Below are 26,951 nucleotides of genomic sequence, written 5' to 3'. Positions count from 1 at the left end.
TTTTAACTGCATTGTGTGGGACAACATCATAATAACCCTGTAGATTAGCGATAAGAGGTCACTCAAATATTATTATTTAATATTTAGTAATTATTAATTATTATTATTGTTGTTATTATCATTATTTAATTTCTCTTTGGGATTAATAAATTGTTTTTGAATTTGAATTGAAATGTTTGATTAAACAATAGAATACTTTGGGCAGCAAAGTCAGGGATTCCCCCAGTGTAATATAAGCCTGGTGGGCCACCAGACTTTACATGTGCCCCCACCAGGATAAGCAATGTGTTTATCAGGGAGCAGCTGATTAACATGGCAAAGGCTGAAATAATACCTCACCTGAAGCCTCAAATCCCTGAGGAGGTGAAAAGTAGGCATCATGGAGTAAGAGCAGTGAGGAGGAAGAGAAGAAGGAAGTTCAAACCATTTCTTCTATCAATCACAGAGGGCAATGGGAGATCACTGGCTAACAAGTTTGATGAACTCCAAAGTCTGAGAAGACTCAACCAGAGTATCAAGCATGCAGTATTGTGTGTTTTACTGAAATGTGATTGCAGGATCATATCCCCTACTCCAACATCTTTCTGCCGGGCTTCCTGACTTGTGAGCAGACATTTATGCTGCTTTCACACCTGACCGTTAGACTCACTTTGATTGGGGTCCATTTGTTACATTTTCAGTTGCTGTGGTTCTGTTTCTCACTGAACTGTTTCAAATGAATCCAACCTTTTGCAAAACCTGTACCTCCTCTTACCTGTGATGGCGCTGCACCAAGAATCACTGAGGAAAACAACATGCAAACTTCAGAAGAAGACACTGAACAACTGAAATACAAGCAAAAATGAAGTGGCACCAGATTTTAGTGGTTGTAGGATTTCTCTTTTGTCTTTGGTAAAAGACCATGAGCCATTTCTCTTGCTAGTGTTTGTGCGTTTTGTTTGGTTGTATTTACCCAGAATGCCTTGTGTTGTAGTTTGCTTCCTGCTTTTGGAGCGGTCTGGTCTGCATGGAGTTCACATATTCATTTGAACCGCATCAGAGTTCACTTCAACCGAAACCAGACCGAGGTTTGTAGGTGGACCAGAGTTCACTGTTCAGATTAGGTATTCACACCTCCCCAAACAAACTGGACTTTCTAGGCAGATGGACTGGGCTGATTAAAGTGGACTAAACATGGCTGGTATGAATGCACTGTTAAAGAGAAGTGGGATAAGGAAAGGAGCTGGATTAGCAGTGCTAATGCACTTTGTTAATCCAGGACACATTACTATGAAGTGACATCTGGATGAATAGATCTATTTTTTTGTGGCCATTAAAAGCAGGTTTGTGCAGAATAGACCCAGCCTATCACACTCATCTTTGCTTTTCACATTACTGCTGCTGGAAAACTACAAAAGTCACCTGAAAAGCAGCGTTTGGTTTGTGCTCCCTCAAAATGCCACCAGGTTACAGCTGTTAAAAATTAAAAGAAATGCGTTTTGATTCATGTAATAAGCTCTCTGCCAGTCTCGCTTTGTCTGCCGCTGCCTATCAATCTGAGGTTGTAGGCAAATACGGAGAAGCACCAGCATACACCCACCAACACGCAGGCCTACAAAAGCAGCTCAAAGCCAGTTTGGGAAGTTGTCTCTCTCACATGTGCAAATCAATCTGCAGAGAACAATCTGTCAGAAAAATCTTTAGCTTTAAACAAGCTGCTGTGAACGGGATGAGGCCTTTTCTGTGGGGCAGGGCACTGCAGGGACTTACCAATAGCTGTCTTTATGCATCCCAGAGAGTCAATAAGGATTATGAGAGGAAGCTTTTATCTCTTCAAACACAGGGACCAGTCACTCATTTAAATGGATGAACAATTCAGGTATGCTCAATAAATATAAAAAGAATATTCGTTCATAAATACATTCAAATCCCAACTCCATTCAAATTCTAGTACCATATGCTTAATTTAAGATCTAATCTCCTTTTTTCTATTTCCACCAGTTCACTGAAAGCAAATCTTTGTACACATAGTTGTTTAAAAACCCAAAGGATAAACACAGACTACCTATTGTTGATGGCAAAGAACCTTCATCCTCAACTTAAGACCCACAGTTCCTTTGAGAGTGCTCCTGCTAGATGCCGTATGCAAAGCAGGTGCGCTGAGAAAAACACGCCTAACAAAAGAGACATTATTGCATTTCACAACCTCCCAAAAAGACGAGCTGAATATTAAAGATGACACAACTGTATTTACACATCATTTCATCAGACTTAAAATAACCTCATTTTTTTATCATGCTCTATCAAATAAAGGGAGGCAATAAAATCTGCCAAGAAGAGAACAAATAAAAGCAAATTTTGACATTTTGCTTTTTGATGCCTTCCATTTATAGGTCAGAGGAAACACCAGCCGACCTCTCATTGTTTCTTAAATGCCATTTTGTAAGGCTGGGAAGCAAGAATTAATTAATGCGTGGGTAGCTGCCACTGTCAAGAGGCAGCACATTAAAATCAATGATTAATAAATTCAAAACACACAACAAACTCAGCTGGGAGATGAAAATAGCATTGTGCGCTCCATAGGAAGCAGCCCCAGAGCACGTCCTCCCGCCGAACTGAGCGTCCACTCAGATGGCTAATAGAAAGTAGCCGTCGCCAGCTGTGTGCCTGTGAATAAAATCTCTTTAATTAAATGAATTACAATGGAAGAGGGAACCAGAAATGTGTGCTGTAGTATTGACAGGAAACCATGCCACACACAAACACACATTATGAAATCCCATAAAGATTTAAAATAACACTGAGCCTTTTGTACTTAGGTTATAAAAAAAAGGCTCAATCCACACATTCTGTGTTTAATCTACAACTGCTCTACGGTTCATGAATAGTGTGTACACAGCGTCTGGTTACTTTAGCAATAATGCTAACTTTAAAACCAGACAACAAAACACTTTCATTTGTCAGGTTTGCTACACTGCAATAGGTTTGGTTCAGTTATTGCAGTTTTTCTCAACTGGTTTGAAGTGGTTAAAGGAACTGAAATCCACTCATCACCGGCTCAGCAAAGCAGAACACACCTCCTGCAAACCTGATGTTGACAATGCTGACCAAGTCAGCATTGGATTTTTTATTATTTTTTTTTTAATTGAAAAAATCCAATAAATTCCAAACAAATAATTTTCAAGAAAAGTTGTACATTATACATAAAAAATAAATAAATAAAAACTTTAAAGCCCCAAATGAATGATAATGACTGTATGTAAACTTCTGACTGGAACTGCACCTTGGCAGAAATGGCTGGATAAATGAATGACTTATTGACCCTATTCCATAACTCACACAGTCTGGCTTTGATTGAACCAAGTCAACTAATTGGATCAGACTGTTTCTAATGAAATAGAACATATGTCTCTTTTTTTTTTTAGTATTGGGTTCTGTGATTAGGTTATAAACAAAGAAGCCAATAACTCTCTTAATACAGATCATTATCTCAGAAATTGAAGCTAACAGCTTGTCCCAGACCAGTGCCAACAAAGGCACTGTTTACTGGATTCACCACCAGAAGGAGACAAAAACATACTTGAAATAATTTCACTTACCTGAAAGGTGCTGTCCAGGGTCTTGAGATCTGAGGGCAGGTGGGCTTGGTGAGGGGTGTAAACCGTCTTGCAGAAGTTGATGCGTAAGTTTCACTCCTGTCCTGTATGCTAATTATTAGTAGCTGCTCCCATGATACCAGAGGATAACTTTGTTCCTCAGAGTTTTTGATAAGCAGAAGTCACACATTGTCAATATCTTCTTCCACAGTTGTAAATAAGCCTGCATCAATAAAATATTTAGGAGTAAGAGAACAGAAACTAAGTCAGCTGGTAACATCAAAGTGTCTAATATACACTGGTGCGAGTTGTTTACATGGGATGGTGGCAAGGCCCTGAGGGAGGTCTGTCCTGGTTCTAACTTTGCTTAGCTAGAGCAAACAGCGCTGCTGCCATTTACAAACATGCAGAGAGAAAACCCTCCTCTGGAGACACTGAGAAGCCTGGATCTATGCGAGTGGTTACCAAGACTGCGTGTTGCTTATTCTCAACATCTAGAGCTCAAAACAGGTGGCCTGCATCTGACAGAGCACAAAAACAATGTTTGATGAAGCTGGTTTTACAAAAATGGACATTTAAAGAAACAAGCTTCATTCTTGATTGTAAAAACAAAAAGAAAAAAACCCAAACCCTCAGAGATGATAGATGGATGAATTTTGATAATCATGTTAGAAAAAAAGGAATCTAATAATTTGTAAAGAACAAACGAGATGCAATAAATCGCTTGAATAAGTGTGCACTCCCTCAAACACATTGGTGAAGTGTTTGGTAAGATTCTATCAGCATCACTGCTGACAATATTTTCACACAATACCTAGCAAAGGTTTTGAAAATATATAAAATTGTGAGATCTCTTGTCCCAGTAACCTCAGATTTAGTTCTGAATTTTGTCTAGACAAAATTCAGAATGGGCACACCAGTGCCCATTATGACATAGGGCGAATGAATCCAACTGGTGAACGGCAAAGAACCAAACTGAAGTCAACATCCAAAGTTTTCCACCAGAATCCTGTCAATGAGCTTTGTTTGATACTCTCCATTTCTGTGGTTGTAAAGGGTTTACAGACTCATGTTTTATTACAGCAATGTTTTATTAAAACAATGTCAGCTTACACTGGCATTGTGCTGAAACTTTAAAATTTGATTCGAGTTTCTTAATTTAAAACTAAACTTCTAAATTAAAAAGGGAAATTTGAAAAAAGTTAGGGGAATCAGAGTAAAAGGCATTGAAAACAAGTGCATGCCATTTCCAGATTTCTATTTGTAGAAACTTGATAACCCATGTATCCTCACACTAAACTCCAATAAAAATACATTAAAGTCTGTGGTTGTTGATAGACAAAATGTAGAAATGTTCAACAGGAATGAAGGCCCATGAAAGGTGCAGTCAGAACCACTTCACTAACCAAGACTGGGCATTTTTGCACATTTATCAGTGATTTCATAACTGGAGGAGATTTATTACATCAAACGAGTTACCTAGATTTTTTATACAGGAGTAAAAAAAAAACTTTATTGTAGAAATTCAAACCTTGTCCTTGTCTTTGCTACTGAGGTCAGTTTCAGTTTACAAGGCAAACCAATAAAGGTATTTGAGCTTCACACAAGTGTTTAATTTTTGAGTTGCCCAACATTTTTACTTGCAGAAAAGCTTTGGGCCATTTTCATGATTTACCAAACATGAAATTTAAGATGTATTGGAAAACTTTACTATAATGTTAAAAAACTGGATTAAAAAATAATTATCTGAACATATTTTGTTAATTTTTTTAAGAGTACATTAAGTTACTATGAATGGAATATGAATTGTAAAAGCATGACTGACACCTAGTGGAATCGAGCAGTCTTGTGATTCTAGAACAAAGAGACAAAAACCAAAACGCCTTTTACATTTAAACAGAATTTCAAAACTTTATAACCTTTTTAAAAAAAAGTGCCTTTAGAAAAGGCTAATCCATGGATATCACAAAAATCTTAACCTTTAATGTAAAACATGTAGCAGCATTTTATATACGAAGAAAAATAGAAATCTGACATTTTGATGGGGAGAAAAAAAACTGCAAAGTGTGAGAAAAAAAAACATTAAATACAATCAATGTTGTAGCTTTTAAAGCCTGGCTGGTTCACTTTGAGGTAGCCAAGCTACTGGTCCCAAAGACACGGCCGCTGGTCACATTTCAGCCGACAACACCAGAGAAGGAAACTAAAGAAGAACATGCCATTTCTTGCACACAAACATTTCCCATCATGCAGAGCCCACTTCATAGCAGCACATAGGACCAAATATGACCCTAGAAATAGTTATTGGGCGAATGAGACGAAAAATGGTAAAAATATATATAATAGAAAAAAAAAACAATTATGCACACACCAATCACTGTTAAAACACATGCATACAATCAAGTATAGAATCTGTAAAATGTCACCTCTATATTGTCCCTGCATAGGAAACAAGGATAGGAACCTAACAGATTGCCTCACATCGTCCTAATCCCACCTCTGCTTGCACACTGAAGGAAGGGTTGAATCGGTGACGTTGCTGCAGGTCAGGGAGCTTCTACCTCATCTTTAACTGAAGCCAGCCTGTCTACAGAAGCACTGAGAACCTCCTGTGTCCTTCTAAACAGGTTAGGTTGGCAATCTGTCTGTCTTTCAGGTCCAGGCTGAAGTGTTTTCTACTCTGGCAGATGTGTCTGGAGGGGAGGCGTATACATCCGTGGTCTGACTGTGGGTCCTGAAGTCTCAGCTCCATTCAACTCGTCTGTTTTTTCACTGCTCAGAGGCGGAGTCAGGACGCCAGAGGGAACGGGACAGCTGCTGGGATGCTTCAGGTCCACGCTGTGGTAGGACTGGGCCTTGGTCTGCACACAACCAAAACACACTGGAATAAAACACTAATAATAAGATCTCAATCTGTACCCAGCACAGTTTGTGTGTGGAGAAACTATTGCTGTGAATCGATTAAAAAAAATGTAATCTGATAAGTCACACTATGTCTAACTTTGTAAGCTTGAAATATAAATATGTACAGAGTTGAGGTTCTTATAGAAATGGTGACCTGGGCAACCCTCTCCTTCTGCTGCACGCCAATTAAAATTAAGCAATTATCTGATACTTTTTTGTAGCAAAAAAATCAGGCAATTTAGTCTCTCATTTCTCATCAGCATTACTCCATCACACATGCATACAAGTAGCAGCACACTTGTTCAGGGGACAACTGACATAAAAAATGTCCAATTCACTTTTTGACAAAAAAAAAAAAAACAAACAAAAAAAATCTAATCTCTTTCCAAATGATGTTTTAGGCAAAAAAAAAATAATTTTTGACAAAATATGACTAAGGACATTAATGTTGGAAGGTGATGATATAGTTTATTTTCTAGTTCTTGGGTGCCTACCCCCTTCTGATGTCACCCAGGGCATCTGCCTCAACAGCCCATATCAAACACCACCACTGCATGTTAATGTTTTATTGTTCCAATATATATATATATATATATATATATATATATATATATATATATATATATATATATATATATATATATATACACACACACACACATATACATACATGCACACACAAGGAAGGTTTAAAGGAATTCATTTTGCTTTAAATGTTAAATGAAAAATGTCTTCTCCATTCATTTACTATGAAACTTGTACGATGAGGTGACAGTCGCTTGTCATCCAGCAGAGTGACCAGCGTAATTGTGAAATTTCAATCTCGTACATGTAAGTGTGTACATGCAGCCTACCGACGTAACAAAAGTAAGCTGAAAAATGTTCAACTTTTGTTGCCGTCTGCTACTGTAGAAAACTTTAATCCGTCACTGTTGTTCATCGCCAACAACAGCAGTAACCGTCTGTGGGAGAGATGCTTTTAGGTCAAAATAAGTAGTTTGATTAATCTGAATTATGTAATACTGATGTGTTAAAATTTTCAGATTATTTGCATATATTAATGTTGACAGACCTAGCAGAAATATAAAACTATGTAAAGATTTACATCTTCTCACCCTTGATGCATCTGGTTTGTACTAGAATTTAAAATAATTATTACCAGCAATGAAAGGAATGACGAGTGGCTCTGGATGTTGTGCATGTCGTCTGCAGAGATCCCAGTGAAGGTTTTCATTGGTGAGCCGCCGGCCTCTCGCAGCACCATGGCAAACGGGACCATCCACCTCACACATTCTTCCACCTCCACCCTCTTGAGAGCTGCATGAAAGGCAAGGAGCAAAACTCATTACTGTAGCAAAATGAAAATAAGCAAAAATACAATATCTTGAAAACCACATGTCTAGTTGCTCATGTAGATTGGCTTAATTATGTACTTAATACTTAAAGGTACAGCTAGAGTCTTAACACAAAATATACAAATAAATATACATTTTTAGTACTTCTGTTAAATCCCATTTCATCAGCCAGTGGATCTAAAAATGCTCTGATGCTGGTGACATTTAGAGTTGACCCAAAGCATAGATGAACTTAGCAGCTGGTTAAGACCCCCAGACCTTAAGTTCAAATGTTAACATCTGAACTTAAACCATAGATCCACTTATAACATTTGTTCATCGAGAATGACAATGTTGTTAAATTTGATTTAATGGTTTCAGAGATAAATTAAAAGATTTAAAATTGTTCAATATTTAAATTTAAGATTTTAACAAGTTGGAAAGTACAAAGAACAATCTTTGTACTTAGATTGTTTTGTTACCATAGCTACAATCTGATGCTATGAGTTTAATCTTTGAGTTTGAGCTCTGTTCACAAATACATCTTGGTAAATTATAATCATCACTGGTTACTTTTAAGCTCAGCTAATTTAACCCCTCTCTCCCACATTCCACTAAATCTGTATTGAAACGCCCTTAGTGTGGCGGATGTGGTTAGCAGGAATAGGGACCCCTAAACCAAATTCTGTTCAAGGCTCCATGTAACCTTGGGCCGGGCCTGCATGACGAGCTAAAGTCGCTGCACTACACATTGAGACAAACGGGGAGATTTTATCTATGTGGCACTACTAGGGAGCAGTACCAAAGAGAAATATTCGGCTCCAATAGGGAGCAAGCTTTCCGTTTAGTAACCTGAGTTTTTAAATAAGCTCCACAGCTGATTGTTTTGTTTGTCTGGCCTCATCGTGACAGGCTTTTCTGATCTCCGCTCTTATTGGCCGGCTGGCCCTGTAGCGATTTTTGTGATTCTTGCAGCTTAAAATGACTGATGTTGTGACAACTTTTTCAAAAAGTTGTGGTCAAAGTTGAAATTTCTTTAGCTTTATTTTTGACAAAATACGGTCTTACGAAAAAGTTGAAATAGCTGCACATAGCCTTCCTAAATATGACAGGATTTTAACAATTTAATATTTAAAATGCAAATATCATTTTTAAGGACCTTCTTGAAATAGAACTCTTAATGCAAATAGAATGATTTTTATATAACAGGCAGTGATAGTATTTGTGTCACTGCCAAAACCTTTGGCCCAAGATACAGACACCTTCAAATCCCAACTGAGGCTCCACATATTCAGATATTCAATGACAAACCTCAACATGTTTTTAATTAAACTTCACCTCTCTGCATGTTAGAAAGTCATGTTCTCCTCACCTGAGACATTTTCCACTAGCTCCAGTGAGGAAAAGTGAAACAGTGCAGACGCAGCAAGGATGCCATTGGAAAACTCGAGGCACCTCACATCAAGCATACACAGATCCAGCAACTGAAAGGAAATGAGAGGACATGCTGAAGCAGAACTATTACATTTTCATGCTAAGTAAAATAAACAGTTATTGCAAACACTTATTAAATAGATTTTACAATGGCTTCTACATTTTTGATCCACCAAGTGTCAGCTTGTTTGGAGAAAATCTGGTTTCTTTTGTTTCCAGAGACTGATGAAGCCTCAACCTACAGACATCAAAGTCACATAGAAACACACCTCAGCGATCTGTGTGAAGGTCTCCTGAGGATATCTGGGGATCAGCAGCTCCTCAGTGTCCTTCAGGTAGGCCACCTGCATGTAGACGTTGAGCCAGGAGATGGGAGTCTGTGGACTGAGACTCCAGTTCAACTCCTGTGAATAAAGAGAAGCAACACATCAGAAACATCACTTCCTGCTAGAAAGCTGTCTTATGTCTAGAGCTCGACAAGATGACTGTAATATGCATCATGAAATAAAGGTTTCATATCATTCTATAGATAATTTATAGATTAGTTTTTTGTTTTAAATATCTGAAATGCTGCCACACTAGTGGTGAGACCTTTCGTGATTTATCCAGTTTTTATTCCAGGCTGTAGTTTATTTTTAAGCAGTTATGAGGCCTGGTGGCAAAATCTGAAACTGCTGCTGTGCAAGTTACTCAACAAGGTTGTTGTTAGGTAACCAAAGAGTGAGTGAGTGAGTTAGTTGACGCCATCCACCTAGCTTAGCTAGCTGTGCGAGGTTGAGCAGCTAACGTCTTTCCTCTGCCTACATCCCCCAGAATGCTGTGCAGTTCTGGTTCAGAGTTCAATGAAAATTTTAAAACTTATCAGATGTGTCGTCTATTGATATTGATTATGTGTCTATTCTCAATATATATTGTCATTGATTTATTGGCCAGTCCTACTCACATCTGTGATACACAATATAGCACAAATGTAATGTTACTGAAATATCAATGCATGCAAAATCACAAAGACCTGCTAGCTAACATTAGCCAATTATTAAAGTACCATGTATTCAAAATCTCTGCTACTAATATATTCGGTGACTCTTGTTTTTTATGCACCATTACATTTTTGAAGAGGGTAGTAAGGTGATAAAGCCATTATCCACATGACCTGCATATGGATAATGTAGGCCATGTCTGCAAAACGTCCACTGCAGAAAGATAACACTATTAAGTATTTGATTGTCCTTTTACTTTAATGCTTCAGTTTTGATTAATTACAGAAAAAAAAAATCCTACAAATATTAATCCTTTACATCATACTGTGGAATGTAAACCCATATGCTATTTGAATAATAGTGTTAAAATTAGTAAATTATCAGATCCAGGTGAATAGAGCTGAATGATCTTACACAACGCTCCTTCCTCCTTGTTGTGATTCGCCCAAAGTTTGATATTTTATTACTCATTTCACAAAGTGAAAATGGTGTTCTTCAGATTTGCTACACCAAATGTGATGATTGTGGCTTACAGATTATGAAAACCACAAGTTCTAGCACAGAGATCAACAACCTGTGGTTCTGCTGGGTGTAACGGAAACCCAGGGTGCTTTGATAGCAGCCTTCATCAGTTCATCTGCATTGTTGGGTCTGGTGTGTCGTCTTCATCTTGACTCTATAGACGCCGAGTGCAATCAGATCAGGTCAGGTCAGGTCAGTTTGCCAGTCTCATCAAGAACAGGAATACCATGGTGATTGAAACAGCTTTTCGTACCTTTTGCTAGTGAGAGCAGATGCTAACTCTTAGTGAAAAATTAAATCAGCATAAGTAAGCATGAAGGGCTCTAGAACGTCCTTATAGTGTCTGACTGACCCAGACAGAGCAGCTGAAGGCTTTACAGGTGTTTTGAGTTAACTAGTTGATTAAGGCATGACACAGTGAGTTTCCAGAATTTAACTTTTCACAATTTTCAAATCTTTCTGAAACGTTGGCATTTTTATATTGAGTATCTGTAAGCCATAAATGTCAAAATTACGAAACATTGAGCCTTGAAATCTCACTCTGTATATTTAAGCTAACATATAAATTTCACTTTCTGAAATGGGTGACAAGAAGTACAACTTTTTCCACAATTTTCTATTTTTTAAAATATACTTCAAATGTAACATTTAATTTTATTATTTAGTGGAGAAAAGAAATACCATGTTAACCTTTTTTTTTTTTTTTAAAGATTTTTTGGCTCTGGTGGCCTTGGAGAGTGGTCAGACAGGAAGGTAGTCCATGAGACCCGGGTTCAAATCCCAGCTGGTCATCAGGCTGGGATTCGAACCTGTGACAGCTGCATCGAGGACTAAGGTTGCCATACATGGGTTGTGTTTTTCCCCTGTGCCATCATTGCACCCCCCATGTTAAGCATTTTTAAACACAGTTGGTATGATTGTTTGTATCTACAGCAATCTGCTGAATAAATGCTGTGTTCCAGTTAGCTGGGTTTGACGTCACAACCGAGGTAACAGCGTTCCAGTTAACATAATTGGAGTCGGACAAGTCAGAATTTCAACATAGTGACACTCAATTAGCCACTGTTCGCACTACCACTTATGAACATCACATTAAGACTAAGCTTTACTTTCAATAGGCAAACAACTCTTAACAAGTACAACATAACATTTGTCACATGTTAAACCAGCATAAATTAATAGCTACACCTTAAAAGTTCTAACTACAAAAACCTAAAGGGATTTTACTGATGCAAACTTCTGTGATCTGTTGCTTTTGGAGCAACAGCAGAGGAGAAGAGAAAAGCAACAACTTTGGATAGCAAAAAATAAATAAATAAATAAATAAATGGCTATGCAAATTATAAATCAGTAATGAACTGTATTATAATAATTTCAAAGTTAGAGGAAGTTTGTAACATTAGCAGATATTTCACAAAACCAGAGAAAGGCATTGCATAGGAGCAGAAACCACACAGACACACAGCAGTATCTCATCTGTTAAAAACCTGTTGGGCCCAAAACTGTGGGTGTGTGTTTTAATTTATTTTTGTTTCCAAACATAAATAAGTTCAAACTAAAATATTACTATCAAAGACAGATTTAAGTCCTCTTTTGCCCCAGATGGCTGAAAAAAAATAGTGAATGATCTTAACAACTATTACAGTTAAGCTGGGATGGCAAATTCTTTTAGAAGTAAATGCAGTGCAACCCCAGGGGTAAGATAAAGCCCCCAGAGAAGCATCCTGGATCCTGGGAAAGATTCCTGCATGGAAACGTCCATCAAGAAAAATTTATTTTAGGGCCAATTACACACATTCACAAGGGATGCCAACAGATTCGTCCAGATGTGTATTTTCTAAAGTTTCAGAACTAACCAATGATAGATCTTTTTCATCCATTTATCTCTGCATCTATTTATCTACAGTTACTTTATGGACCTTAATGTGTGACTTATGAAGCTAATTTCTAAGATGGTCATTCCTTTTCCAAGACCTAGAATATGGAGCTAAAGAATACAAGCAGCTATGTCAATACATACCAACTATAAATTCTCACAGTTTAAGAAAAATGGCAAATGTTATTGAACTATATTCATTTTTTTAATCTATGGGAAAAAGACGTGTTGCTAACTTTACCTGTTGACATGCAGAACATTTTATGGGACATCTTGGAGTTAAGTGTTGCTTACCTTCATGATAATGATCTCCATATTGAGAATCTCATCTTCTGTGCAGGCTTCGTCTGTAACGTAGGCAAACTGGTGGATTTTTGGAGGATACATCTCCTGGAAAAACAAAAATCATGAGATGAGGACTGCATCAGCAAAAAACACCATAATGATGGAAAACAGAGTAACAGCTCTAACCTCCACTTTGGCAGCAATGAAAAGACACGTAATGCCAATGAGTTGCAGTGTGGATTTGAAGATGTTCCTCTGTGTGGCCATGAAGCGATCAAAGTAGTCCTGAGCGAGGTGATACGTCTCTCTGTGCAGTTTGTACACCTCGCTTACCTAAAATCCATTCAAAAAGAGGAAAAAGAAGTTGAAGGGCTTACTGCAAATCACTTAGTGCACGCAAACATTTTAAACTCAAAGAGCTTTATAATTTGTTTGCATCAATAAGGACCCCTAGATGAATCTTAATTAGGCTTTTATCTGCATTTTGTAAACATCTGAGCCAGTTCCCTTAGACATCTGTCACACGATGCTCTCAGCCGCTACATCTAGGGCTGGGCGATAAAACCACCATATCTATCACAACAGACACGTGATCAATATCAACAGAAAATACATCTGATAGAATGCTGATCAGCGGGCTGCACAGTTGGTAGCACTGTTGCCCGGGGTCTTTCTGCATGGAGTCTGCATGTTCTCCCTGCGCATACATCAGTTCTCTCTGGGTAGTCAAGAGGAATTGCTTGACCAAAATACAGGTATAATTAACAGAAAATAATAGTTATTGATATCAACTGATATGAAATGCTTATGTCACAATGTGTTTTTCAGCCATCTTGACCAGCACTAGGTAGACCTCCCCTCAAGGGTGTTGCCACCTTACTGACCTCCATAAGCCAGTCCAAGAGGATGGCCCTCATCTTGGGCTCCAGATGCGGATGCTTCTCCAGCATGTGGATGTCCCTGGAGTAGGTCTTGTCCTTCTTCAGCATGTTGCTCCACACCACATCCTTACTGGCCCAGCTGACAAATACAGAAGCATTAATTCAAAATCAATCCAATGGAAAAACTGGAGGAAACAATTGGAAAATAAATGCTGTAAAAGACAACATGACCTAGACCTTTTTCCTTCAGAAGCTAAAAACACAGTAAAACTGTTAAAATATTTTTCTAGGTCAACCATAATCAGCCAGATGTGCTGCCTTTTAACGAAGCATTAAGAACAGACTTTGCTTTGTGCACTGAACTCAGCAGTTGTCGGAAACTCCAAGTTTTAGGTTCCCATTTTAAAATGCCCCAGCCACCCTGAGTGGAGTAGGTAGACATAGAAAATAGATGGATGGCTTTTAGAAGCTCACCCCTTGATGTGCCCAGATTGCACCAGACTGGGCTCCCAAAGCTCAGAACAATCAACCACTAAACAGAACTCACCACAGCGTGGGGAGCGGAGTGCAGTGAACCGGCGTTACAAAGATGTTGTGAAAGTTGTAGTGAAAGAGGCCCGCACTGGTCAGGGAGCCCTGCTGGTCCTCCTCCTGAGGCGGAGTGGAGGTCCAGCTGCGAGGACTTCTGCAATCCACCTCAAGACTGCAGCTCACCTGCTAGGAAGACAAGATGCAAGCAAAATAACACAATGTGTTCTTCAGTTAGGAGTGACTTTCCTGAGGGATGATCACAGACAAAAGGAGCTCAGATCAACTACAGGTGGGTGTTTATCATATCATTTATGATATGATAAACATATCATAAATGGTCTGACTTATTGTGAACAATTTATGATTTTGTTTCTTATGAGTCTTAATAAATTATTTTCTATTTTTTTCTGTTTGTTCCATGAAAGCATCAATAAATATTGGTAAATTAAAAAAAATGGATCGAGTGCTGTTTATGTGTGGAAATAAATCAAACATCTTGAAGTCGCTTCCTGGAGAAGCTCATTTCAAATGAAAATGTTTTTCAGGACCAATATAGCCACACTGTTACCTAAACATGAAGTAATAAGTAGTTTCATATTTATCATTATAGTAATAATACCATAAAATGTTGTGATAAGATATAAATAAGATCATATTAACACCACAAATGCAATATTTGTTTGTTCTTGCAATATCATTTGCTGCAATAGAGGCTTACTGCAGCAAATGATCACCTCTGATAGAAATATGGTACAGAAGATGCACAATTATTTATTAATTTGAATTGCCTAGTCAAAGTTTGGATCCAAATTAAACTGAAGAAATTCTAAACAACTTCCAGCTGCATCATTTCTAAAAGGTGTTTTCACAGAAGCCTATTAGAAATGCTCGCCACACTTTTCATATTTTCATTTGTGAGACGAATTTGAAATTGTTTTCCCTCCATTTCACAATTACGTTGGTTACATACGTTGGTCTGACACAATTCCTGTGCGCACACAAAGTATTATGTGGCAAAATGTAAAACATATTATTACATTTGATTAACTTCCTAATATAATTTCTGTGGAATTTTTTTCATATTATTCACAGCTTTTCATTTAAAGACAAACAAACCTTTTCATCTCCATGCACAGAGCCTGAACTCTGGGCTAACAGTCCTTCCCATCAGGCCAGTTGATGGAAAGAAAAGCTACCAGTTTAAACTTCCTCTCAGAGCATTTTGAAGGCAGCCAGAAAAATAAACTTACCTCAGACTCACGGTGCTTTTTCTTTGTCATCTCGTCTACCTCTTCATCCAGGTCTGGTAAAAACTACAAACCCAAGACAAAAAGAATGTATGAACAGATTTCAACCAATGCTCAGAATACACAGCAAATGCAGACAGTTGTATATACACTCATGAGCATCAATGACCAATTAGGAGCTGTTTAGTAATTTATTTCAACTACAACTTTCAACAATTTTCCAGGGAGAAATGATTATATTTCTGACTTTAATTTCTTAAACCAAGTTAGGTGGACCCCTCACATAAGCTTTTCTCTGATCCCTACAAGGTGAAAACTACATATACCACCACAAATATAGACATACACACCAAGGAAGACTTGGTTAAATGTCTCTTAGCATTTAACCCTTTCACCAAGAACTGTGGAAATTACACGGTTCTTTCCAGTCATCAAGAAGCTTCTTGCTGAATTCTGAAAATATGTGAGCACTCCTGTCTTAAACCTCCCTTCTTGCCTGGAACAGACCCATAGTTCATAAACAAGGTTAAGGTCCATGCCAATAAAGAAGTTTAATGTTGCCCTACCTTATCCATTACCAACAAATCAAAAACCAGTTCTGAGGTCTGTTTGAAATCATTGATCTGTTAAGACACTTAAATGTGTCCCAATTTGCAGCAATACTAGCAGGGGAAAAAGAAAAAAAAAAGTCACATCATGATGGTTCTACAACCATGGCTGGTCCAGTGCCGTTACGCCTCAATTTAGCTCCTTCAAGTATCAGTCCCTCCAGGAAGTTGAGATGTGATCGATGCAAATTCACTCATTCGCAAATTTTCACCAGTCATCTGAACTTTTCCACAAATCTGACCGATCACCTAAATATTTTCTGTATTTCCTTTTCTGACCAATCACTGCAACACAAATACATTTCTGCAAATCTCCTGAACCTCCTAATTTAACTTCCTGTTTCACAATGTCACTGAAAGTCGAACCAGCAAGATGGAAGCATGTGTGATGCTAAACGGTAACATTTAGCGTCACATTTACCTTTTTTTATTTGTGCAAAAACCATCTTGAAACTTTCTATAGGATTTGCATATGCTGTGTAAACCGTTTGTTAACTTGACTGACCAATGTGGAATTCTTCTTTTGAACTTTGACATCTCCTCAGGACATTATTTGATTTGTATTAAGTGAGCTTTTTCAAGAAGGTACTTGAAAATATTATTTTCACTTTAACTGTTCAAATCTTGTCGTTATTGTAAAAGTCAGCTATTTTAACTTTTTCGCAAGACCATGCTATGGAAAAATAAAGCTTACACAAAACTTGCTACTTTTCGAAAATGGTGCTGCAACATCAGTAATGTTAGGCTGCAGCAATCACAAAAAAAAATGAACAGCTACATCCTACAGCAGGGGTGGTCAATCGTCGTCGAGGGCCAGTGTCCTGCAACTCTTAGATGTCTCCCTGATCCAACACACCTGGATCCAGTGGCTGAATCACCTCCTCAGTGCAGTCAAGTTCTCCAGAGTCCTGCTAATGACCTCATTATTTGACTCAGGTGTGTTGAAGTAGAGATGCACCTAAAAGTTGCAGGAGACCAGCCCTCGAGGCCTGGAGTTGTCCACCACTGTCCTACAGGGACTGAAACATACTTGTCATTGCGGTCAATAGCTCTATATTCATTTTCTCCTGAAGGAATTTTATTTATTATTGTGGGAAGTTGCACATTTAAGCTGAGCATGAATGTATCAATTTCACATAAAAAAAATACTTTCCTGCCATTCTCTCAGTTCATGTTGATGTTAAACTGGCCTTAGAGTTCATGGCAGGTTTGAGCTTTTGTGATTTTCATAAATTTCCTGACCAACCCTGATCATCTGATCTGAAATGGGAACACATCTATCCTAGTAGACTTGTTCTAGGCTACAGTTGATCCTGGAATGGCACATAAAGACTTGCTGACTATTCCAAATCTACACTTCCCCCCTCTTACATCTTGATAAAACTCCCACAGACTCATCGTTTGTCCATCCAGCTAGTGGGAGTAAACAGAATCTATCACCCAAGAGGAGAGCTGAAGTTAATTGATCAGTTATAATAACTTAAACAAAAATTCAAAAGACATTCTTCTAGAATCAGCAACATAGCATTTCATGTTAACCAATTAATTTTAATCTGTATATATAGTCTTTGTATCGATTAGGAATAATAAAAAAATATTTTCGAATGTGTGAATCCAATTCTTTAAAAGTAATAATTTTATGTTGGATCAATATTCACAAGTCTCCCAGTTAATGAGGTTCATATCCATGGTGTTAAAGAAAACTTCTGAATGTACCATAGATCTTAAGAATAAACTGAATAGTGATAAAAAACAAGCAGTATCACAAGCAATAAAACAGAGTAACATCTACTGCTAACTGCCAAAAGGAAGAAGAATCAATGGACATTTGTGAGATCAGTGTGGAAAAAAAAAGAGTTGGAACTAAAGGTGTATTCCCGTTTAGACTCAGCAGTAAAGACAAACAGGCTCTCAATGCTCCTTACAATAGCAACATCTGCCTTCCTCTTTCTCGTTCGTACTGTATTCACTTTGGAAGCTCCGACTGCGGCAGACTTCGGTTCCTTGTCTTCCCTGTAAAATAAGCACATAAGGAAACGGGATATTAACTCTCATGTGTCAACGTAACATCGTGGAACAAGCCTGCATTAACATGTTCTTGTGGCCCAAATAAAGTCCTGTGACAACAGGCCACAGATTAGCCGGATGGCTAAGGCTCTGTAACTTTCTGTCGTCACACTCAGACACTGGTTCCGAACTCATTCATAAACTCAATGTCAGACTCACTGTTGTCCCCGCATTATCCTCTCAAAGGCCGCTCAAACGTTCAGAGCAAACCTAAGACAGAAAACAAGTCAGGTTAGGAGAATTTTTAAAAAGAAAACTACACATTCATAAATCCCCAACCCCCACGCTGAGCTCCCTCCTTCCGACAAAGCCAAACCGAGCCAGGCGCGGGTAAACTGGTACAGTACGCAGAGCTAAGGCTCTGCGAAAACAGGCCCAACAAGCAAATCTGAACATGAAGTCATTTTGTGACAAACTCCAGATGATACAGTGTTTGTAAACCTTCACGCCGTCGCCTATTTTAAGGTAAATTCCATTTCTTGCACCTCGCTAACTTTGGACAGCTGCTTTTCACATAATGGCCGAACAACCAGTACATCATCAGACACGCTTGAGATCTTGTTTAACAAGTCGAACAAACAAACAAACAAACAAACAATATTAGGCCTGAAGTTAACAATAGCAACACCCCGACTTTCTAATAATTATTAGAAACAGCGTGTATTCCAACTTTGTTGCAGTTTGGGTAAGTCAGTTGAGTTTTCAGAAGTGTGAGCTGAAACTGTTTTAACTCGCTGCAGTGACGGTTGCGATTGAAGCAGCTCACCTCAGGTCTCTGCCCTTGAAGTTCACTCTTCTCAGTGTCAGATATAAAATATGAGCGCGTGGCTGTTGCTCGGACTTCTGGCCGCTTTGTTCGGTAGTCTGAGCTGAGCTCGCGCCTTGCACAGAACAGATGAGTCGACGCTGTGACGTCAGTCAGGAGTTCATTTAAATTGGGGCTAAACCTCCACACTAAGCCGCTTTTTACGTGACTATTTTCACTCTTCTCACCTCCGTGTGATGCAGTTGAAATGCCTAGCTTTTACATCATCACGATGGTATTTTTACACTTTGTTAAAAGAAGCAAAAATTTAAGTTTGCAGTGAAGTCCAGTTAACAGAAGGCGTGACTGCTGCGGTGACAGCTGCAGGGGCGGTGTTTTCGCAGCAGGAAGTCTCCAGATACCGCGTGGCTTGCTTGTCAGATGTAAACAAACCCCCGGTCTTTTAGATTAAACCAAAAAATGTGAACAAAATCATAAAATATTTGTAGCACTTAAGCGTATTTTCTTTCTGTGAATGTCTTACATTGTTGTCACACAAGGTTATGCAGATGGCAGCGGCAATTTAACCATAAACCGCCAGAAACACCGACCGAGAGACGTTCGCCGCTCTATTTGTTTTGTCATACGTCACTGACGCCGCCATATTAGAGAGGCTGAATTGTAACAAACAGAACAGTTACTTAGGCTCATTTGTATTTGATTTCATGACCGTTAGCGAGTTGAACACCAAGTCTCTTGCTAAATTTTACCTGAATATAAACTGCGATAGTTAAGTTAAACTGTTATGATTTCTGGAACAGACTGGGCTTTTGAGCATAGTCCTCCAGAAGGTTTAAGGTTAAGGCCATTAAAAAGCTTAGTGTTTTGCCAGTTTTATGTTAATGTTTTGCCAGTTTTAATGCCCAATTGGTGCATCACTTGTGTTCAAATTTCAATCATTTAGCTGTTGATCTGTGTTCCAGGTACCACTGGAAGTGAAGCAATGCCACAGCTTATTGATGCCACCATTGAAAAGTTTTGCAGCAGCAAAAAAGTTTCTATCATATTTTACTGATAAAGCAAAGATTTAGATGTTAATCCAAACAGTAAAATATAGATGTACTTCAACATTTTGACTACAATGATAATTACTAATACTACATTTAAGTCTTTTCATTGGGCTACTGATATTTTATTCGACATGATCATGTAATTATTTGTTTAAACTTTTATCTCCCTCATGGCTTGAACTATCAAAATTGTATATAAACCATTCAATAATTATTTATTAATTTCATAATGAAAAATAAATTGGAAACAAATATGGAGTAGATTTATTAGTTTATAAACGTATCCCATAAAGTGTGTCAAAAATCTATGAGACATACATCTATATTATTACACAAATACATAAAATTCTTGATAACAACTTTTTGTAATTATATAATTAAATAATAAAAACAATATTCCGGATTTATTTTCTTATTTCCATTCTTCCATTCTGCAGAGATTTTGGAAGTGTTAATGAATTATATCACAACATCAGATAACCAGTCGTAGACTCTTTGAACAAATTTATTTAATAACTTATTTTTCCAGCCTTTCATTGATTTTTGTCTTTGAACCTTGCTCAGTCACATGCACCTCATTCCAGTGAAAAGGAAAACTAACTTTGTTTAGTCTCTGCAGCCTTGTAGCTCCACACAAACTACAAAATGAAGTTTCAGAGCCTTTTTGGATCCTTAAAATCTGTCGTTATTGGTATGATTCATGCCAAAGCCTTGCCAGGTAACTTAACATTTTTATAATCTTTGTTCTCTAATGTTTTACTGTTCACTTTTTTATTGTTCATGGAGCAGGAGCTCCTGCTGCTGAATGACTCTGGAAAGATTTTACACATTTACTCTTAAACTTCCAACAAATTAGCATTGCATATGCTGAAGTGTTTTGCAATAATTGCATTTTATATTGTGTTGAAGGGATTAGCAAACAATTGTAATTCTTTTTGAATTGGTCCTTGTTCTTTATTCCAGGTACTCCTCTGGGTTGTTTAAATATGTTGCAGATTGTCAAAGAAGCATGCCATGAAGCAGAGGTCTACCTTGAAGCAGGCATTGTAAGTTTCTACACATCACATTAGCACAGCTGAAATCTTCCCTTCTAAATGAGAGTGGAACTCATAAATATCTCATCCAGGACGGCTTGATCATTGAAAACATGCACGATGTCCCCTACTCGTTCAACTTGGGCCCTGAAGTGTGCGCCTGTATGACTGCGGTCTGCTCTGCTGTCAGACATGTCTGCCCCACTCTGCCCCTTGGAGTCCAGATCCTATCTTCTGCTAACCAGCAAGCGCTAGCTGTAGCTTTGGCTTCAGGTTCAGCTTTTCATCAGCTAATCAGAAAATTTCCCAGTTCATGCTGGGTGTTTTTACTCTTGAGTTTTTTTGTTCAGATCAACTCTTCAACCACTTTGATGTGTGTATGTTTTCAGGTCTGGATTTCATCAGAGCAGAGGGTTTTGTCTTTTCTCATGTGGCGGATGAGGGTCTTTTGAATGCCTGTGCCGGGGACCTTTTGAGATATCGCAAGCAGATTGGAGCTGATGGGGTTCAGATCTTCACCGACATCAAGAAGAAGCACAGGTGAAGTGACCATCTGTTCAGTTAAATCCCTGAACTGTCGTCCCTAAAACGTTCGCATGTTAGTCAGCGGGCCCATAAGGACACCAGTAAAGCTGCAGTGTGTAAGATTTATAAACAATATGTTTTTTATATATTTGTTGTAATGTCAGTACATCATGACAGTATAACATGAGACAGATAATCTGTGAAAAAAGTCAAGCTCCTCTGTTTTCTTCCTGTGTTCCTGTTGCTAGCTTTCTAAAATGCACGCTCTGGGTCAGAAACAACCAATGAGAGCCAGGAGGAGGGTCTTAACACTGTTAATCACCCTCCTGTATACGCTCCTCACGCCCTCCCCCATTCTCTCTGCTACCCCACACCTGCTTCAGCACAGGTGTTAAGGCTAGTTAGTATGGCCAGCGATAGATAAACAGTTGTCCTGGAATGATAAGTAATTTCTCCATTATTAGCACATCGAGCAATGCATACATGAGGGTGATTGACAGCACTAAGACCCCCCTCCTGTCTCTGATTGGTTGTTTCTGACCCAGAGTGGTGCATTTTTGCAGATTCCAGTAGGAGCATAGGGAACACATAAGATCAAAACCTAGTGACTGTTTTAACAAATATGTAAAAAAAACAAAATAAAAAAAAACAAATAAAGCCTTGTTAATTATAAAAGTTACAAATATGTAGGGAAATTGGTTAAATTGTAAGTAGGGTCTAAAAAATGCTTCTAAATGTGAAACAATTGTATTCAACCCCCCTCTGAATTAGATACCCTCCAGTAAAAACCAATGCAATCTACTGCCTTAAGAAGTCTATTACTATCTATTGATAGCAATTAGTTAATAGTGTTAGTTAATAGTGTTGACTTTTTGCTTTAAAATGAATGTTTGCCTTAATGCAAACAAAAATGAATGTTTGCCTTACTGACACACAAGAGGCAGGTCAATATAACACACTTCCATCTCACTCTGTGAAAAACAACAATATGCCACTTAGTATCCTGAGAAATAGTTTCCACTTTCACCTTTTTCTTCTTTCAGTTTTTTTTAAAGTGTTTACTCAAAAACTCACATTTACTCAACTTTTGGAGACATGATAAAATGAATAAAAACTTCACACAACTGAAGTTAATCAGTTAGAAGTAGAAACTCACATTTAAGTTCAAAATCTAAAAATTGTAAGATTTCTTTGACTGACATCGTAGAAGCCGTCTGTATAAACAACTGAATGTGTCTCAAATGTTTGACAGTGTAGGCTTATTTTAATAGAGTGTGTATAGCAAAAGCATGACCAGTCAAGTTATATCCACTTATCATTTTTAATGAAATACAATTTACAGTGTATACTTTATCTATATTAATACAGTACAATAATTACTAATCTTAATATCTCATGAGTTATCTAGTTCTGTGTGTCAGAAGTGAGTCATGCTGTTTGTTGCTCAGCTTGCTGCCTGTGTGTCTGCAGCTCTCATGCTCTGACAGCTGATGTGACTATAAAGGAGACTGCCCGAGCTGCGGAGTTCTTCCTCTCAGATGGAGTCGTCATCACTGGGGCAGCGACCGGAGATCAGGCTGACCCATGGGAGCTCACAGGTACTGGTGCACTTTGTTCAGCTGGAAGCTTCTGCAATGTGAAGACAGTATGGAGCATCATTGTTTCACACTCAATCACTGCCTTGAAACAAGACGCAGAACTAAACAAATCAGTATGTTTCTACACTGACTTTGTGATGGACAGATCATTCCACTGATTATTTAGATTGAACAAAAAGAAAGTGCATCAGCATGTAACTCATTTTAGAGGCTGTTAGATGATGTGAGCAGCAGAGGGCACTGTTGTAGTGAAGAGTTGATATTTTACTAAGATGGGGAACAATAGTTGAAAGTAACAATCCATATTCATTTACGTTGCTTTAATTTATGGCACCCATCATGTAAAAGTATTTAATATGCATACAAGAATTTAAACTCTGAAAGTCCCCTGGGTAAGAACATGTGAACTGTATGTTCTTTAACTCAGGTTTTATGCTCAAGAGATGACAGACACATATTTTCAACATTTTGAGTGTTATAGCTGCATTGGAAATGTGGCAGTATGAACCTCTACTGTGATTTGAGACATCAATGATTTGTTTCTCTGCGGCTAAATTGCTTTCAATAGATATTCTAATTTTTATATGAGAAGAATAGCCATGGTAAAGCTGCAGTATGTAACTTATATAAACAATGGGGTTTTCAATCACACTTATTTATGGGCTGCTCAATGTGCTATTGGCAGAGAAACAACTCACCATTATATGACAACTCTCTGTCTGCCATGCTTAGCCTTAGCATTCACAGCAGGCTCTAACAGTAGTGCAGCAGAGAGTCAGTAAGGAGTGAGTAATGTACCGATATGTCTCTTTTCTCCCCAGCACTGATGTCTCACCTGGTTATTATGATTTTAACTAATTCTGGGGGATTTCCAAACGCTATATAAAAAGTTAGTTGATTTTTGGAATCCACGTAGCTCAGTTAAAGGCAGGTGCACCAGATACAGATATTAATGGGTAGAAGCCACTAGAGCTACAAAAATTATTTCACTTTAGAGGTTTAAATGATTGAAAGTCAACAGAAAACAAAGGAATAAGATTATTCTCCTTCATGCCTTAAAGCATAAACCTTCATGTGATTTTTATTAAACATAAAAGAGTGTATCAAAGTACATGCCACTAGTTGATGCCTTTGCTGAAATTGGCAGAAATCCTCAATTTAAATGCATAAATTATTTTAAGAAATTAAAATTCTGACCTCCTTTGATGTGGATCCACAAAAACTGAGAGCAGTGATATTTGATATCTGGATGACTGATTGACAAATCTCTGATTAAAGGTCTAAGACCGTCTCACGTTCAGGATCAATTATTCGCAGGACTTTCAAAGGGTCTTTAAGAGTTTTTCTTTTAACAATAACAGTTTTAAGCATTGTAGTTTCAGTATATCTGAGATCTTTTGTTTAAAAAAAAATAAGTCTGAACTATGACTACAGAGATCATAGATGTCCAGGCTGAATTTGGTAGATTTTAGGTTCTAAAGGGAATATTTTGTGAACATTAGAAATACTTATTGATCTGTTGGTAAAATGGACATGATAATAAGTTTCACGGCCTCTAATTTCAACATATTGTCACATCTAATAGTTGAGTCTTATCTCAAACACACTCTGTTTATATGTTTTTTTAATCATAATCAGGTAAAATTAAAAAATAGTTTATCGGTGACATGTTGGGAAAACTTCGGCTTAACATCTAGTCAAGTTTCCCTCATCATTTGTCCAGATTTCAGCTTAGAGCAATTTAAACATCAGTACTGAGTACCTGTGTATTGTTTGTTCTTTTTGCCCAAAGAAAGAAATGTTCTTTGTCCCACTTTTCTATTTTAAAGATTCTCGTGAGAGTGTAATGTGGTGTGAGAGTCCTCACCCAGAAACACCACCGGGTCTAATTTGATCCAACTATTACTGTCAGAACTCAAAACTCAGCCAGACGTTGACCAGTCACATAGCTGAGGGTCTCATGAGTGCTGAAATACAGAACAGGACACACACTTGCTGCTTTTTTCCTCACAGGCGCACACACGCACACACACACACATACACACACATACATATGATTTGTCTGTGAACTGAGCAGGCTCAGACAGAAAGATGCCGGCCGTGTCGGCGTGGAGTTCAGCCTTCACCCTGTTCAAAGTTCACTTGGGCTGATCTGCCCTCACTTATCTCACGGTTCATGAAGGCACCTCTCCCTCTGCTTTGTCACTTTAGAAAACAGGAACAATTTCAACCTGAGGGAACAAAATACATTCTTCCCCCTATAGTTCAAATAATATTATTTTTAGCAATTTTTTGTTGTATTTTTTGCATAAAAAGTTGGAACTTAATGGTAAGTACAATATTTTATAAAATAAGAACTCTTTCAAGTAACCTTTTATTCTTGTAGATGAGTGTTTAAGTCACCACCTTTCAAAATGTGAAAACCTTAGATAGACCAGGAAGAGTTCCTGGTGTCATTATGTCCCATCTTTCCTGTGCACACAGTTTTGTCGCTCTTTTTCACTCCCAAACATTTTCCGCATGTTCACTTTGCAGGACAGGATGTTTTATGATCTGTGCTGGAAGTTGATAAGACAAAAGCTGGGAAGATCTATAAAACCATGTGAAACTAGACAGAGGTCACGGTTAATTTATGAATGAATCAAAGCAGAGTTCTCCTGCTGTGTTTTGCCTTTGCAGAGGTCTCCCAGTCTGTGAAAATCCCAGTGCTCATCGGTTCTGGAGTGACATATGACAATGTTGAAAACTTCCTGGATGCCAATGGAATGATCATTGGATCTCATTTTAAACATGGTGGCCACTGGGCCAATGCAATTGATCCAGAGAGAGTCAAGAGGTTCATGGCAAAAATACATCACCTACGAAAGCAACAGAGCTAGTTCTCACCACCACTAAGCTGCTGATTGACAATAAAGGCAGATTAGATTACTTCCTGTTTGTCTGGTTTGTGCTTTATCAGTTTAGTCCCATCTAACCAGAGCACCTTCTTCCAGATGAGGGTCTGCAACCTGCGGCTCCAGAGCCACATGTGGCTCTTTATAACATCCACTGTGGAACTTAATAACTTTGGCCAAAAATACTAAAGAATTAATGCTTTAAAATGTAAAGGTCTTTAAAAATGCTAGCTGTTTTCATGTAACAATGTAGAGCATATTTTTTTAACCCTCCTGTGATCTTACTGGGATGCTCAGGAGGAGCGTGGCAGATGTCACAGTCAGACAGCAGAGAGGAAGAGGGCTGAGGTCCCGTCAGACCGTCAGTTCCCTAAACCACATACACACAAAGGAAAACCTTGTAAAAGGGTTAGTGCAACCCCACCAGTCTGCACACAGGGTTTAAAAGGTTCACAGGGTCTAGTGGACCCTTTCTCTAAAGACCATAAGATGGTTAAAAAGTATATCTTTTTGTCTTTTGGCTGCAAAGTATGTGCTTTTCCATCCATCTGTCCATCCATCCAGCCATCCATCCAACATCTTACTTGCTTATCCCTAGTGGGGTGGTGAGGGATGCTGGTACCTCTCCAGAGGTTAACAGGCAAAAGACGGGGTCACTCTGGACAGGCCATCAGTCCATTACAGGGCAGCACAGAAGACAAACAGGACAAGCAATCATGCACACACACGCACGCACACACACACACACACCTAAGGAGAATGTAGAGAGACCAATCAATGTGACTGACATATTTTGGACTGTGGGAGGAAGCCGGAGTACCCAGAGAGAACCCACACATTC

General features: G+C 38.3%; 2 protein-coding genes and 1 long non-coding RNA gene across 5 annotated transcripts; 2 read left to right on the top strand and 1 right to left on the bottom strand.

Annotated features, from left to right (window-relative positions):
* The first annotated feature begins 205 nt into the window (after window positions 1–205).
* Window positions 206–12,342, top strand: LOC107838198 (uncharacterized). Its single transcript, XR_001664245.1, has 3 exons — window positions 206–287; window positions 9,793–9,798; window positions 12,329–12,342. It is a non-coding gene; the product is annotated as an uncharacterized LOC107838198 (long non-coding RNA).
* On the bottom strand, window positions 5,460–19,324 carry ccne1 (cyclin E1). Of its 2 annotated transcripts, none has more exons than XM_007568251.2 (12): window positions 19,011–19,324; window positions 18,404–18,454; window positions 18,103–18,190; window positions 15,573–15,635; window positions 14,339–14,505; window positions 13,795–13,930; window positions 13,097–13,243; window positions 12,920–13,015; window positions 9,517–9,651; window positions 9,186–9,297; window positions 7,639–7,796; window positions 5,460–6,436 (listed from the first exon to the last, which is right to left on the bottom strand). In XM_007568251.2, exons 2-12 carry the CDS (start codon window positions 18,415–18,417, stop codon window positions 6,251–6,253), a joined length of 1,302 nt encoding a protein of 433 aa, XP_007568313.1. In that variant the 5' UTR covers window positions 18,418–18,454; window positions 19,011–19,324; the 3' UTR covers window positions 5,460–6,250. The 2 variants fall into 2 exon arrangements, with proteins under 2 accessions (XP_007568313.1, XP_007568312.1); XM_007568250.2 differs by having other exon boundaries at window positions 14,339–14,508; window positions 19,011–19,323.
* On the top strand, window positions 18,468–26,146 carry LOC103149208 (uncharacterized protein F13E9.13, mitochondrial). 2 transcript variants are annotated; one of them, XM_007568253.2, is made up of 6 exons: window positions 18,468–18,709; window positions 21,023–21,105; window positions 21,186–21,366; window positions 21,483–21,633; window positions 23,089–23,216; window positions 25,896–26,146. In XM_007568253.2, the coding sequence occupies exons 2-6, from the start codon at window positions 21,046–21,048 to the stop codon at window positions 26,093–26,095; spliced, it is 720 nt and encodes a 239-aa protein (XP_007568315.1). In that variant the 5' UTR covers window positions 18,468–18,709; window positions 21,023–21,045; the 3' UTR covers window positions 26,096–26,146. The 2 variants fall into 2 exon arrangements, with proteins under 2 accessions (XP_007568315.1, XP_016535231.1); XM_016679745.1 differs by lacking the exon at window positions 18,468–18,709 and adding an exon at window positions 20,621–20,777.
* Window positions 26,147–26,951: the final 805 nt, after the last annotated feature.

Source organism: Poecilia formosa, unplaced genomic scaffold (assembly GCF_000485575.1).
Source record: "Poecilia formosa unplaced genomic scaffold, Poecilia_formosa-5.1.2 Scaffold219, whole genome shotgun sequence".
Classification (NCBI taxonomy): domain Eukaryota; kingdom Metazoa; phylum Chordata; class Actinopteri; order Cyprinodontiformes; family Poeciliidae; genus Poecilia; species Poecilia formosa.
The sequence above is the reverse complement of the archived record's forward strand: the minus strand, read 5'-3'. Positions and strand labels throughout refer to the sequence as shown.